Source organism: Alternaria ventricosa (genome assembly GCF_023758065.1).
Source record: "Alternaria ventricosa strain BMP 2768 chromosome Unknown scaffold_12, whole genome shotgun sequence".
NCBI classification, from domain to species: Eukaryota; Fungi; Ascomycota; class Dothideomycetes; order Pleosporales; family Pleosporaceae; genus Alternaria; species Alternaria ventricosa.
Genome location: NW_026055692.1, coordinates 130,247 through 145,265, shown reverse-complemented (window position 1 = coordinate 145,265; position 15,019 = coordinate 130,247). Strand labels below are relative to the sequence as shown.

The following is a 15,019-nucleotide window of genomic DNA, read 5'->3' as shown; positions in this document are numbered from 1 at the left end:
GTACGGTGGCTAGATCTTTTGACTGGACGAAATGAGTACTTGGAGAGTATGCATGGAAAGCACAAGATACAGGGAGAGGAGTTGATATAATGTATGCTGCTGACAGGGAGATGGCGACCATCATCGTCGTTGTTTGTGAGGTTGTATGCCGCAGATCTCCATGAGATGTACAGTAAGACTTCAATGACTAGCCTGACCATGACCAGGGTCCAGTATGAGTCAAGGCGCATGCTCTTCTTCATTGTCGTTGTGCTCGATGTGCATGAATCACGGCTCACCTCATACTGGTCTTTGGCGAGTAAGTCCAGATTGATGCTCGGCAACGGGCCCTCAGCCACCCGTTAGCAGTTCCTTCCTCTGGGATGTTGGATAGTTGAAGGTGGACCATCGCCACATGATCCATGATCTAGAAGGAGACGTGGAGGTGGAGGCTTAGATCCGGACGAACGATCGAAGGATTTGTAAGGTGGAGGTGGCGTACTCTCAACATGTGATGGCAGTACGCAGTTGCAGTTGCCGTTGGAGCGCCTTCGGGTGGAGGCCGCGGGACGCAATTGCCGAGAACGTCTCTTTTCGTACCGCGTATAGGACTACGCTCTGCAACATCTTCTGCAGGCCGCGTCAACAATACTTTCATCTCCATACCCGCATCCAGCTAGCAGCCTAGTACTATGCACCGTCGCGATTCGTTATGTAGCGCGCGGCCATAGCACCGCCGCGACGTTATGCGTCGCCCGTTGATCGTCATGGCGGAGTCCGGAGCCTCGGAACAGAACTATTTGCGAAGCTACTCCTCGCTGCGCATGGCGCATACGCTGTGGTGAAGAAAACCACGCTTTTCAGGTAATGTCTTGAAATTCGGTCGAATGAAATGCCCGTACGCAGGCTGCCTAACGTCGAGGACGCGACGCGCTATGTACGGCAATAGTTGCGATCAGGGCCCAACGAAGATGACGACATTGTTTATTGCATAACAACAGGGCAGCGATAGTTACTTTGCGCCAAACGCTTGTCTCGACATCTCAAACATGGAGAAAGTAACGATCACACACTCAAACCAGGATGACAGGGTCGTATCAAGGTTCTTTTCGTACCCTTCGTACCGGCAGCTTGCCGAGTGCCGAAAGCGCATTGTTTCGAAATGAGCGCCAGCCACTCACGGGAGATGACGCGCCACAACGGTGCCCGCTGACCAGAGCCTTACCGCAGAAAGGCGGTGTCAGCTAGCAACTGCTGCAAACGAAGAAGATCTGTCAAGGACTGATGATGGCTGAGGGCCTGATGATTCAGGCGAGCATGCGACAGCACTTTACAAACCAAACACGGACAAAACCTCGACGAGAAGAGATGGGACTAAAAATAAAGTTTGATCGTCAGGGCCTTCAGCCACGACAAGTGGCACGCCTAGTAGCACGCCTATGAGGTCAGATCCTCCTAGCTCTTCCGGGCGTTTGGTGCGTTGGAGCCAGGAGCATAGCCGCCTGTGCAGTGTGGGTCATTCCGCAGCCTCCCGTCAGCATGGAGCGCATCATTTAACATTGCCATGATTCCGCATTTGTTCGCGATTCATTTCGCGTCTTCTCAGCCTTCTCACCCCTCCTTTCTTTGCATCCATTCGTTAGGATGAAGTATTCTTCTGTATTGTCTGCTTCGGCATTGACTAGTTTAGCGACCTGTAAGTGATGCGCCTCCTTGTGTTCCTGCAGGGACCCAGCTGACGCATGACAGCATCTGCGGTTGTTCCTCGGGAAGCTAGAGTCGTACCTCCCAATGGCTTGGATATATTGAAGCGTGCCTCGCCCCAGGCTCCCAACGGCTACGCGCCAGCCGAAGTCAACTGCCCGTCCACACGCCCGAGCATTCGATCCGCCGACAAACTCTCCCAGCAAGAGACAGAATGGCTCCAGAAGAGGAGACCGAACACGATAGATCCCATGCGCGAGTTCCTCGAACGCGTCAACATTGAGGGCTTCGACGTTGGACAATACATCAGCAACCACCGCGACAACACCACCGCCCTACCGAACATCGCGATCTCGTTCTCTGGTGGAGGATACCGGGCCCTGCTGAACGGTGCGGGTGCTCTAGCGGCGTTTGACAGTCGGACATCGAACTCGACGAGTGCAGGACATCTGGGAGGAATCTTGCAGGCATCCACATATGTTTCCGCACTATCAGGAGGAGGCTGGATGATTGGCAGCATCTACGCAAACAACTTTACCTCAGTTGAAGCAATCATCAACAAGGGAGAGGACTCGGCGATTTGGCAATTCCAGAACTCGCTGTTCAAGGGACCTCCCACGAAGGGAATCCAGCTGCTCTCGACTGCACAGTACTACGACAACTTGGTCAGCACGGTAAAGGACAAGAGCGATTCGCCGGCTGGTGACTTCAACACGTCGATTACCGATGTGTACGGCCGCGGTCTTTCTTTCCAGCTCATCAACGCCAGTGATGGAGCCCCAGGTATGTTTACCCCCAGATCTTCTAAGTCCACAAGCTAACCCTAATAGCCTACACCTTCTCTTCCATCCAGGACGACCAAGACTTCTCGTCTGGAAACGCACCGATGCCTATCCTCGTCGCAGATGAGCGTTCGCCCGGAGACTTGATCATTTCTTTGAACGCCACCAACTTCGAGTTCAACCCGTTCGAAATGGGCTCATTCGACCCTACAACCTACGGCTTTGCTCCTCTGAAGTACATCGGTTCCAACTTCAGCGAGGGTGAACTTGCCCAAGATCAGGGCTGCGTTGAGGGATTCGACAATCTGGGTTTCGTCATGGGAACCAGCAGCTCCTTGTTCAACCAGATCTTCCTCACATTGAACACCATCCAGGACGTACCTCAGATCCTGGTAAACTTTGTATCGAACATTCTCAAGGGTATCGGCGAAGATGGTGACGATATTGCCGACTACTCACCCAACCCGTTCTTCCACTACCACAACGAGACGAACCCCAGTGCTGACAGGGAACGTCTTACTCTCGTCGACGGTGGTGAAGACGGCCAGAACATTCCCTTCAACCCGGTCATTCAGCCCGTACGCCAGGTCGATGTCGTCTTTGCTATCGACTCCTCCGGTGACACCGTCGAGGATGACGACCCGTCGCAAAACTGGCCAAACGGTACTTCTCTAGTTGCAACCTACGAGCGTGCAAGCGGCACTCTCATGAACAGGACTTCGTTCCCTTACATCCCCGGCCAGGACACTTTCGTTGCCCTAGGTTTCAACAGCCGCCCCGCTTTCTTCGGTTGCAACAGCAGCAACGTTACTGAGGGTGATAACATCCCTCCTCTCGTTGTCTACCTTCCCAATGCCCCCTACGTCTTCTGGTCAAACACCTCCACCTTCAACAAGCTCGACTACAGCATCTCAGAGCGCAACGGCATGATCGAGAACGGCTACGACGTCGTCACCCAAGCAAACTCCACACGTGAGGGTGCTTCAAACTGGCCTACTTGCGTCGGATGCGCCATCCTCTCTAGGAGTCTGGAGCGCAACGGCGAGGCTATTCCACAAGTGTGCCAGCAGTGCTTCACTGACTACTGCTGGAACGGTACAACAGTCGAGACATCGCAGCCATACACTCCCGAGCTGATCGTTGGTCAGCTCGCCACTACAAACAACGGCAACGGCGACGACGACAGCGGTGTAGGAAAGTTCGTTCCCAACGTTCTCGGTCTTGCTCTGGCAGCGGCCGTGTCAGGATACCTGATGATGTGAGATATTTTCTAGTTTGCTTTTGGCGACATAGGGATTGGATTCAGCGCGGGTTGAAATATGATACCACCTCTCTTTTGTAGATAGTAATTGAGTCAATACACGTATACCGAACGACCCATTGCCATTCACCTATCACACGCGCGGCATTACCATGCCATGCATTGCGGCTCTTCGGCGCTGCCCGTCCCTGCATCACCGAGGTGTGCCCCGCCAGTTGCGCGCCCGTCAAAAAAAAGTTACAACCCCGCCACGCTTCACGCACACAACGCCACTCTTCCGCAATCAGCACACGCAATGGCCGCCGTTCCGTCGCTCGCAGGCGCGCCCGTACTCTCTACGCCCGACACGCACATCTTCGAAGACCCCACTCCCGCCGTAGACACGTCTAGTCTCCCCAAACTTTCCGATGAGCAGATCACCCTCACATATGAGATTGAGCGGACGGTCAGGGAAATCCGCGAAGGGAGGTGGAAGAGGATTGCGTTGCAGTTCCCGGATCACATGCTTACTGATGCGCCGAGGGTGTATGAGCAGTTGAGTCGGGGACTGGGCAAGGCGAGGAAGGCGCGGGAGGGGGTGCAAGAGGAGAATGAACACACAAATGGGACAACATGCGTGGAAGAAATCAGCGCGGGCTTGGAGAAGGCGGCGATAAGCGAGGAGGAGAGCAAAGACGGAAGTCTGTTTATACTGGGCGACACATCATACGGCGCGTGCTGTGTGGACGAAGTTGCAGCAGAGCACGTCGATGCGGATGTTGTCGTACACTATGGTCGCTCATGTCTCTCGCCTCCTTCGAGACTACCAGTCGTATACGTCTTTACCGAACGACCGCTAGACCTCGACCCCGTAATCGCAACATTCCAAGAAACATATCCAGAAAAAGACGCAAAGATCATCCTCATGGCCGACATACCATACTCGCACCACATCCCCCCGCTCCACGCACGCCTCCTTGACGCCGGCTACACGCACATCCACGCCACACAAATTGTCCACGACCCCTCGTCGCCGCTCCCAAACCGAACAATACCACCGAATACAACAGAAACAGACGAAGCCCTCCACGACTACGCCCTCTTCCACATCTCCGACCCGCCAACCTCCCTCCTCCTCACCCTCTCCTCACGCGTCGCCTCAATACACATCTACCCCACAGACACGCCCTCCACCTCTTCCACCCCACCAACCGCCTCCCTAGCCCGCACCCACCAAACCCTCATGCGCCGCTACGCCCTCCTAACATCCCTCTCCACAACCCCCATCTTCGGCATCTTGATCAACACGCTCTCCGTGAAGAACTACATGCACATCCTCTCACACGTCCAAAAGCAAATCAGCGCCGCGGGCAAGAAATACTACACGTTTGTCGTGGGCAAAGTGAATGCGGCCAAGGTGGCTAATTTCAGTGAGGTGGGGGGCTGGGTGGTGATAGGGTGTTGGGAGAGTAGTTTGATTGAGAGCAGGGAGTTTTGGCGGCCGATGATCACGCCGTGGGAGTTGGGGGTTGCGTTGATGGGGGATGAGGAGAGGGTTTGGACGGGGAGGTGGGAAGGGGATTTTCAGAGGGTTTTGGATGAGGGGGTGGGGGATGTGAAAGAGAAGACTGGTAGTAATGTGCAGGAGGGAGAGGGAGAGGGAGATGCGAATGGCGATTATGATTCTGAGGAGGAATCTGCACCTCCTGAGTTTGATCTTAGGACTGGGCGATATGTTTCGCATGCGAGACCTATGCGCTCGAGTGGCGCGACGAAAGCTGTTAATGGGAATGTGGCGGCGGCGTCATCTAGTTCGGCGCTGACGAAACGGGCCAACGGGGATATAGCGGCTGTGGGGGGCGTTGCGTCGCCTGGTGCAGAGTATTTGCGCTCGAATAGGACGTGGCAGGGTCTGGGTACGGATTACCGGGATGCAGAAGATGGAGGGGAGGGGGCTGGGGGTAAGAGGGCGGCTAAGATGGAAGAGGGGAGGAGTGGAATTGCGAGGGGGTACGTTGTAGGTGAGCAGGGGAGCAGGCATTGAGTAGACGTAAAACGAGGGACTCGATGCTGCTCATCTGTTGACGGTATTACTATCTCAGAACTACGAAAGCGTATGGAACAACAGAACGAGTTGATACTTGTGAGATGCCGTCGCGCCCTTTTTCATACTCTTTACTACGTCTTCTTAAAATGTCTCGACGAGACCCCCCTTCCTTCACATACTCCTAGCTAGAAATCTTGTTGGGCAGCGGTCCTCTCATTGCGTTCGCATTGTAACTCTCGACCAAGCTGTCTCCATGTCTTGGACGAGCGTGAGGAAGTCGTCGCTTTCCAGGTGGCGATAGACAAACTCGTTGAGCGCTGCTCTGCGTCCCTCGTCAGGCTGCATCGCATATGTCGCCAACTGATCGTTCTCATTCACACTCATAGTAGCACCTGGATTGGACATGCTCACACCACGATGGCCAGCAACAGACGTAGGTGGGGTGTCGAGACCACTATACGACATGTCATGGTGAAGATTCTGTGCAGCATTGCTTCGTTCGCCGAGAGGTTGCGGTGTTGGGATGGCACTGAAGCTTGACCGATTGAAAGCTAACGGAGAGGAGATTGGAGACGATGTCAACGGTGACTGATTCTCGATGCCGCCATGTGGAGACGTCTTTGCGCGTGCAGGACTGTACTGATCTTGGTTCGGTGTGCGAGGAGGCTGTTGCATTGGTTGCTTTCCACGTGCCGTTTTGCTGATGACAGTGGGCTGTGGAAGAGGAGGAAGTTCAATATTCTTGCTGGTTGCGCTGCGGCTGGAACCAGGTCGGTTACTGGCTACGCGTGCTGGTAGAGGAGGAGGACCCATCGTGCCAGTGGAGGGTCGTACACTGTCGCTGCCAGAGGAGCGCGGCGAAGATAAGCGTGGGAAAGGAAGCTCGCGTCTCGGTGGTAGTATCTCAGTGCTACCGGGGCGATCGGCAGTATCGGGACGGTTTGCACTACCAGGCCGATTGGCGCTGCCAGGCCGATTGAAGAGCATAGCAGTATCTGGTCGCTCAGTAGATGTACGAGGAGGTTCTTGAACGTCTGACATGTGCTGATCTGATGAATATGCAGAGTCAACATGCGATCGCCCTAAGATTTCTGAGGTCGCTGAGGTAGGACGAGTGAAGAGTACTGGAGGAGCAAGAGGGCCTGACAAGGATGCCGTCATACCAACATCTTCCCTGGTATATCCTGTGGTGGCAGAAACCGGGCGGGTGTATGACGCTACGGGCAATCGAGAATCTGAAGGAGCAGAGAAGTCATAACTCGTGGACGGTCGATTGGAGATCTCTGCCAGCCGCGAAGGAGGGCATGATAGTCCACCTACGGAAGGGCTCATGTTAGGCAGCTGAGGGTATGCAACAGCAGTCAGACTTGGCCGAGATGATGATCCTCCTCGCGCCGGCGATGGTGGCTGAGCCGTAGACCTTGGCTGAGACGGGACTGCTTTTTGGCCGCCCATGTAGAGACCGAGATGAAGGAGGTGGCCGAACGCGGTGTTGAAGTCTTTGTCTGACTTGAACCTCATTTGGATGCGCCTGATCTTGTTGTTGGCCACTTGCCATTTTATGGCGAGCAGAGGGCAGCGCACAATGGCAGAGATGTGTAAGTGGTCGGGCTGCACCTGCAATCCGCGCTCTTCACTCTGGCGCGTTATCTGGTTGCTTTCGTTGATCAGTCTCTCGATTTCGATGGTTTGCTGTGATCCAACGGTTAGTTAGCACATTATTTGGAGCGGGTGTTCAAGCTGAGTGGGTGGGAATCAGTCATGCATGCGTCGTACCCGAACCTGCGAGCCTTGACACAGTTTCATGAGCTGGAGACCCCCGCGCGCGCCATAGCTGTCGATGATCAATGTGAGGTCATTGGTCTCTTTCTGCCAGTTGAACCTCTGCTCGCTGGTGTCGGTGTCCTGTGCTGTTGACAGAGTCTGGAGCGGAAGGGATAGCATGATTGTTAGCAATGCTGTTTGTTAGTCGAGATCAATCAGCTGCCGTCTGGTGGCATTTGTGCGATGAACGGTGTCGTCTTGAAAACACGCCGATGTCGCGCACTTAGGTGTTGAGGATGTGAGAGATGGTCGAAGGAAGTCGCGACCGACCTCAGTCACATGATGTGGTCCGTGCGAATCAACGCGAGGGACTTGGTGCAGTCTGGAGTGCTGGTGTTCGCCCATCCATCATCGCGAACGACGCGCGCCGCGCATTCACGAGCAGATCCACCATTGCGCCTGGCACACAGCTGAATCCACGCATGCGTCGCGACCCGTGCCCGAGCAGTCCCGAGTAAATGCGACAGCCGCACCATGGCCCCAAACAAACCAGAGGAACAATCTGTCGAGCGCACCCAAGAACATGAAGACTTCCTGAACACCTTGGCCGAATACCACGAAAAGCGCGGGTGGGTTTTGTTCTTTGTCTCGCCGCAATGAGCGCATATTGACCCGACGTGTAGCACTGTCCTGGATCGCGAACCCAAGGTCGGGAGCCGGCACATTGACCTGTTGCGACTCTACAAACGCGTTAATGAAGAGGGAGGCTACGATAGGGTTTCAGATACCAAAAACAACAAGCTTGCGTGGCGCAAAATCGCGACTGAGTTCCTACCCAAGAGCCCTAGCATCACGACTCAGGCCTTTTTGGTGAAGACGGCCTACTACAAGAACCTTGCGTACGTGAATGGTGAAAGACAACTTTGCGCCTACCACTGCTGACGCCTGCTCTAGCGCCTACGAAATATCCACCGTTCACAAGCGCGAGCCCCCGCCGCCTGAAATCCTCGAGAACGTATCTGCAAAGGGTGGAGACCTGCTCAACCGGACCGTCGACAACTTCTTCCCAACCAGCAATAGAGAGGCTGAACGATTAAGGGGAGAGGAGGACTCCGACTCCGAAGACGACGTCGAGAAGACACCGAAAGACGACAAGATGGACGTGGACGAGCCCGGTAGCCTTGGGCGGTCGACAAGGTCCCTCCGCCATGCGCCGCCGCAGCGAGTGCTCTTCCAGCCCGAGTCTTCAACCCGGCAGACGCGCCAATCGACGGGCCATCTGACCTCGTCGCAAGCCAACGGCTACGGCACCAGCGGAGCAGCCATGACGATCGCGAACTACGAGCCACGGACCGCCGTGCCAGCCACCATGAAGCCCGTCGTTACCCCGTCCAACTCGCTCGATACCTACATACAGTCGCGCAAGAAGTACATCCTCAACAAGAAGAACAGGCCGGTGCCGCTCAAGGGCATGATGCTGCCCGGTACCGGCTTCTCAGGGCCCAGCATATACATCCGCGCTTTGAACGCGCTGCGGTCAAAGGAGCCTGAGGAAGAGGCATACGCGCTGCACCACCTGGTCAAGATCTCACACGAGCGAGGAGACAAGTACCGCTTCGATCAGTTCCCGGGGCTCGCAGATGCACTCATCGCCAAGGTCATTGACGTGTCCACATTGTTCTTCGATGTGAACTGGGACATCTCATACGTCGAAGAGGACTTTACTCTGCCGCAAACCCTGAACGGACTGACCGGCACCCGCGACCTGCTGCAGCGCATCAAGTCTCTCCGCCCACTCGACATGCACGACAACCTCCTACCCGAGCAATCCGCAAAGGCCCTCACCATGATCAACGAGGCTGCGCTCATCATCCGGAACATGGTGATGCTGAAAGAGAATGCTATCTTCGCGGCCTCTGTGCCATCCATCCAAGACATGATCGTTATCGCACTCAACCTGCCCCGTCACTCTACTATCGTGGAGTTACAGCATTACGCCCTAGAGATCGCCGAGCAGCTGACAAAGTACTGGATATTGGACTCGCAAAGCCCGCTGTATCGCTCTTTGCTCAATCAAGTGGATTCCGACGACCGTGGCCGCATCATCACATCGCTGAGAGCACTCGCCCGGATAGCAATGAACCTGGAGGCGACAAATAAGCTTTCCGACGTGCCAGTCAAGACTCTCAAGTCAATCTGCGACTGGCTGCTAGTAGAAGACGAGGATCTGCGCATAGCATGCCTGGACTTCCTCTATCTCTTCACTGGTTTCCCCGACAACGTTGAGACGCTTGTACACGAAGTTGATATCGAAGGAGTGGCGAAGCAACTGGTACGCTTGTTGCAATACGGTGCAATTGCATACGAAGAACGAAGGAGTGCCGCCAAGACAGCAAAGACCTCTGCACCTCCAGAGAACGCGCCTAAGCTCTCGTCTGCAATCATAGATCATCTCGTGACGCTTGATGAGCCAGAGCGTAGCTCGCAATGGCTCAAGACGTGTTTCGAAGAGGATGCGACTGGCGAGATTACTCAGATTCAGCTCTGGTCGGCCTACAACGCAGCCTTCTCAGAACACATGACGAACAATCCGGCTTCTTTCAAGGCGCTGATGCCAGCTAAGGACTTCATCACGAATGTATCGACGACGTTCGGTGGCGCCTCTGCTCAGGTGCTGACCGTGGGTGGACAGCCAAAGTATACCATAAGAGGCATACGGCCACGATCCGTACCAGTCGACCCAAGCACCAAGAGGCCGTACATGCGCTGCTGCTGGCATCCACCGAGCCTTCTGAACGGCCACGCCGACTCGAAACATTCAACAGCCAATATCGAGTGCGGCGAGTTCGCTTCCGGAGCACGCTCTATGTGGGAGCATGTTGTCAGTGTCCATCTCCAAGTTCCTCGCGACCAGGAAACCGGGCAGTGGCTGCTAGAGCCAAAGCTGGACATCAAGGACATTGTCAATATCGAGAACGGAGACGCACCAGAAGCGACGAAATACTATTGCCATTGGGGCGGTTGCACTCGATTTTCGCCTGACGGCACAGAATCCGCGTTTGAGGCTGGACAGCATGTCAAGACACATTTGCCTGATACGAGCATCAAGCAGGCCATCCACGCGAAACACAATCGCACGCCTTCAGAGTCACGGCCTTTGACCTCTTCCGCACAAGCTCGGCATGAGAACTTCCAGCCGCAATTCGGACAACCGGTCGGGCTGGGTAGCTTGGGTATGGGTGGGCGACACCAAAGTTCATCGACCAGCTCTGCAAGCAGATACGGTGGCCGAGAGGATGCAGCAGGAGCGCAATCAGCACCCAACTTCCGCTACTACAACACGGCGACTGACGATACTAACGATGCCGCCGGCCTTCCCCTATCCTCTGTCCTCGTCCTTCGCAACCTTGCCCGGCAGCTCAACAAGATCCCGCCCCCAACCACTGTCACCGACATCACCTCGCCATCATCCCCAGCCCACAAGCGGACATTTAGCGCCAGTGAAGGAAGCCCCGAAGCCGCCAGACGAGCCACAGCCGGCGGCAAGAAGCCGCGTCTCAGCGATGCGGCAGCGGAACAAAGACGAGAGAACGAAGAGAAGGAGGAAGAAGAAGCCAAAAATGCCGGATGGGTGCCCCGTATCTTTGCTCCGCTGCGGGACCAGATCGCCTTCACTGCGAGTCACAACCTTACTCTCCGGAACTACATTGGTGGGTTGTTGAAGGCTATCGCTGAAGGCGGTGGTTGATGCAGTAGTACGTGTTTGTAAAGCCCTTGCTGCGTGGCGTTGGTGAGGTTGCAAAAGGCTGTTTCCGCTTTCTTCTGTATGAGCGATCCTGTATGAGCGATCCGGTGTGTTTGGAGTTCACAACATTTGTACGCAGGGGTAGTGTACGCTTAGATATCTTCATAGCTTTATGATACCGCTGCGACTGATGAGTCGGGGTGTCGGCAAGTTTGTTACTTGTCACTTCAAGCAAGTGAGTTCACGTTATCCTAATTCCATTTGACACACTTATCATCCGTTAGTACAGTACATGGCGATTGCGCGTTCTTTGGAGGTGTGGTAGTGAATTCTTGTGACACGCTGACGCTAAAGCCACCGCTGCCTGCCCATCCCACATTCATGCTTTTCATGCGCTCAAGACGGAAAATGTAAGACACCTCCCAACTAATCGGGGCTCTCACACACGACCAACAAGCTTAGGCGAGGCGCTGAGAAACCGACAGTAGTCCCAAGATGCGACGCGGATAAGATTCAAGTGAAGGAGCAATCATGCTGAGTACGACCAAGCCGGCTGAATTTGCTTCAAAGTGCTTCACGGCATATAGGCGTTTTCTCGGCACGTTGGGTGGTGTCGCGGCAGTTGCACAAATTCTGATCGGTACAGTCTTTGTCTTGAGGCAGATTGGCTTCTATTGGCTGGCGTACATGGTCCCATGAAGGTTTCTGGTCCAGTACAGGTAAAGTTGGGTGGAATGTACGGTTCGCTACCCAGATACCGCCTTCCTTCTCCACACCTTCTCCGCGCTGATTACAGCGCGTTTGCATTGCTGCGATGGCTACCGTCGCCGCAGCGATTGGCCAGCTATATGACGAAAGAGAGGGGGGTAGAGAAACAGTGGCGCATATTGTGAGAGCGTTTGCGCACGCGGCGCTCGTGTGCGACTTCAGTCAGCCGGAGAAGAGGGTATGCGACGGCTGCGGTCATTGAAGCCAACCTTGGTTCACATCCCTTTCTTCAAGTTCCTTCTTTTTCTGACTTGGTATATAACCTTGCCGTGGGTTATCCGGCCAAGGCTTGACATACACTTGGTACTGGGCATACAGAGAGATATACGTATAGACTTACCAGCCGCTTATCCGACTCAAATATGGCGACTTACATCGGTACGTAGTCTTCCTTCGATTTTGCTGCGAATTTCAGGGCTTTTCTACGCAAAAGACGCGGATGCGCAGGAGGCATCAAAGGATGTCGCACTCCTGGGAGCTACCGTAGACTTTATACATCCCCGGACTGATCCACACCCCGGTCGCATCACCCCAGATACTCCGCACAAGGATTCCTTCATGCACACCTCACACCACTTTACTAATCATCCCAACGCAGAACCCCTCGCGCACCTCCTCACCGGTAACGCAACCTACCGCACCGACACCACAGCCCTTGACCCCAACGCCTTCACTCTCCTCGCCCAAGGCCAAGCTCCCGACATTCTCTGGATCGGCTGCGCAGATAGTCGCATACCCGAAACTACAGTATGTCACTGCAAACCCGGAGAGATCTTCGTGCACCGCAATATAGCGAATACGGTGCATCCAGATGATCTATCAGCGGCGAGTGTAGTAGAATATGCGGTTGTGCATTTGAAAGTCAACAAAGTAGTTGTCTGCGGGCACACGAAGTGCGGCGGGGCGAATGCGGCTTTGGGAGATGATGATTTGGGTGGTGTTTTGAATAAGTGGTTGGGACCTGTCCGAGAGTGAGTCTACTTTTTGTTGATTACTTCCATCTCTGAGAGCATGTGGGGAGGGTATCTAGTGGGGCGAACGCGTGTTCGCAGGATCAGAATCCTGGTTTTGAAAAGCTAGCATACTAACGACACCGACAGACTCCGTCGTAAACACAAAGTCGAGTTGGAGGGCCTTCCCAACGACGATGCGAGGGCGGCGCGCGTTGCGGAGCTTAATGTTCAGCAGTCGATTGAGGTGCTGAAACAGCATCCGGCTATTAAGAGGGCGGTTGTTGAGCGTGGCTTGTCGCTGCATGGGCTTATTTATGATATTGGGGCGGGACAGTTGAAGATCTTAGAGGAGGTGGGTGGGAGGAAGATGAATGGGCATTAAAGTCGAATTTTAGGTGTTGACAGATGCGTTGGGATGTTACAGGATTACCACGGCGGTCATGGCCATGACTGCTTTGATAGAAGTTTGGGTTTCGGTTGTATAGCGTTTGAGAGTTATCATATGTATTCGAACTGACATTTAAAAGCCCTCCTTCTCCTCAAAGTACTTCCTTGTCTCGTACACCGACATGAAGGGAATAACGAACACAGGATGCACCGCCCTCACAGCATCACCCTCATCCCAGACCTTATCCTCGCCATCATAGCGACCCTCCATCTTCCAATGGAAAGGTGCGCCAAAGGTGCCCGTACCAAGCGTCTTATTTACGTTCTCATCATAGGCGTATTTGTGCTGTACCGCACTCAGCCCAGCCAGATTATAGCAAGTGTGGTATGCATCTGCGCCTTTCCCAGGCTTATCCCTCAGCCCACCCTTGTTCTCTTGACACGCGGCTAGAATGTAACGACCAAGTGCGCCGCGGTTCCATAGTCCTGTCGTGGTCGCAGCTTCGGCAATGGACCAGCAGCCGCCGATCCAGTGAGAATAGCAGCCATCAACGAGCTTGTTTGTGCGCCCGTTGTATCCACCTTCTGGTGTGCATTGCCGTGACGACAGCCAGTATATCAGCAAGTTGACGTCCAGATACTTGTGAAGTGTTTCTTTTGGTGGTCCGAGGATGGCAAGACTGCCCAGCCCGCAGAACGCGTAGGCTCCGTGTGCTTCGTTGCCTGGAGCTGCGGAGATGCCGCCATCCCAGGACTGGCATTTAGAGATCCACTCTCCAAGGCCGTCTGTGAAGGTGGTGAAGCCCTGTTTTCGTACTGGTGCATCGGGTGGTAGTTCGAGAGGAAGGTTGAGGAGGGAGAGTACGACTAGGGCGCAATAGGCACCGCGGATATCTTCTTCGCCGCCTGCGCACATGGTAAAGCCTCCGTCTGCTTGCTTCATTCGGCCCAAGAAGTGCCATAGTGTTTTGCGATTGATGGTCTCATATGATTCTTTTCCGCCGACTGTGGCGAGCGACAGTACTGAAGCGTATGTACAGGCAAGATGAGCGTACTGTCCGTAGCCACCTCCAAATCCTCCGTCCGGGTGCTGGGCTAGGGAGGCGGTGTGTGGTGTTCTATGTGATATCAGAACATGTACAGCTGGAGTCGCGTGTATGCAGATTTTGGCAAAGAGAGTGTTTGGAATGAATGGACCTACGTCTTATGGTAGTCGGTTATGTCCGAGCCCAATGCAGTCAGGCCTTGCAGAGACCAGTAGATGATCCAGGGTCGTGCAGCGTCCAATGCGGCAGCGCGTGCTGGCCAGTCATCCAGTTGTCCTTCTAAAAAGTAGGCGTGCTTTCGTCGCTGCAAGCTCGGTATACCAGAAGCGTTGAGTGGGAAATTGTTGGGATTGCCTTCCAAGAAAGGTAATATGGCCTTGGACGTTTCATCATCCGCTTCCGATGTGTCCGTTACGAGTGAGTCTCTGATTGGTATCCTTACAGTCTCCAGGTAAGCGATGTTCGCTTGCTCTTCCATAGTGGCGGTCCCCATATCTTCGTAATCGCTATCAAGCTCTTCGTCTGAAAGCTCTTCAATTCGTTCTGATCCGGGAATAATCTCCTCTAAGCGGGAAGCAGGAGCTGAGGGACGCAGTGGAAGAGC

At 54.4% G+C, this 15,019-nt stretch overlaps 3 protein-coding genes across 3 annotated transcripts; all 3 read left to right on the top strand.

The window, feature by feature from the left end:
* Positions 1-1,721: 1,721 nt before the first annotated feature.
* On the top strand, positions 1,722-3,727 carry J4E93_006927 (uncharacterized protein; the record flags this gene model as incomplete). Its single annotated transcript, XM_049344837.1, has 2 exons — positions 1,722-2,466; positions 2,514-3,727. The coding sequence occupies 2 exons, from the start codon at positions 1,722-1,724 to the stop codon at positions 3,725-3,727; spliced, it is 1,959 nt and encodes a 652-aa protein (XP_049197762.1).
* A 294-nt stretch (positions 3,728-4,021) lies between these two features.
* On the top strand, positions 4,022-5,749 carry J4E93_006926 (uncharacterized protein; the record flags this gene model as incomplete). The annotated part of the gene is made up of 1 exon (XM_049344836.1): positions 4,022-5,749. The coding sequence occupies one exon, from the start codon at positions 4,022-4,024 to the stop codon at positions 5,747-5,749; it is 1,728 nt and encodes a 575-aa protein (XP_049197761.1).
* A 2,301-nt stretch (positions 5,750-8,050) lies between these two features.
* J4E93_006925 (uncharacterized protein) lies at positions 8,051-11,264 on the top strand (the record flags this gene model as incomplete). The annotated part of the gene is made up of 3 exons (XM_049344835.1): positions 8,051-8,145; positions 8,200-8,415; positions 8,471-11,264. The coding sequence occupies 3 exons, from the start codon at positions 8,051-8,053 to the stop codon at positions 11,262-11,264; spliced, it is 3,105 nt and encodes a 1,034-aa protein (XP_049197760.1).
* Positions 11,265-15,019: the final 3,755 nt, after the last annotated feature.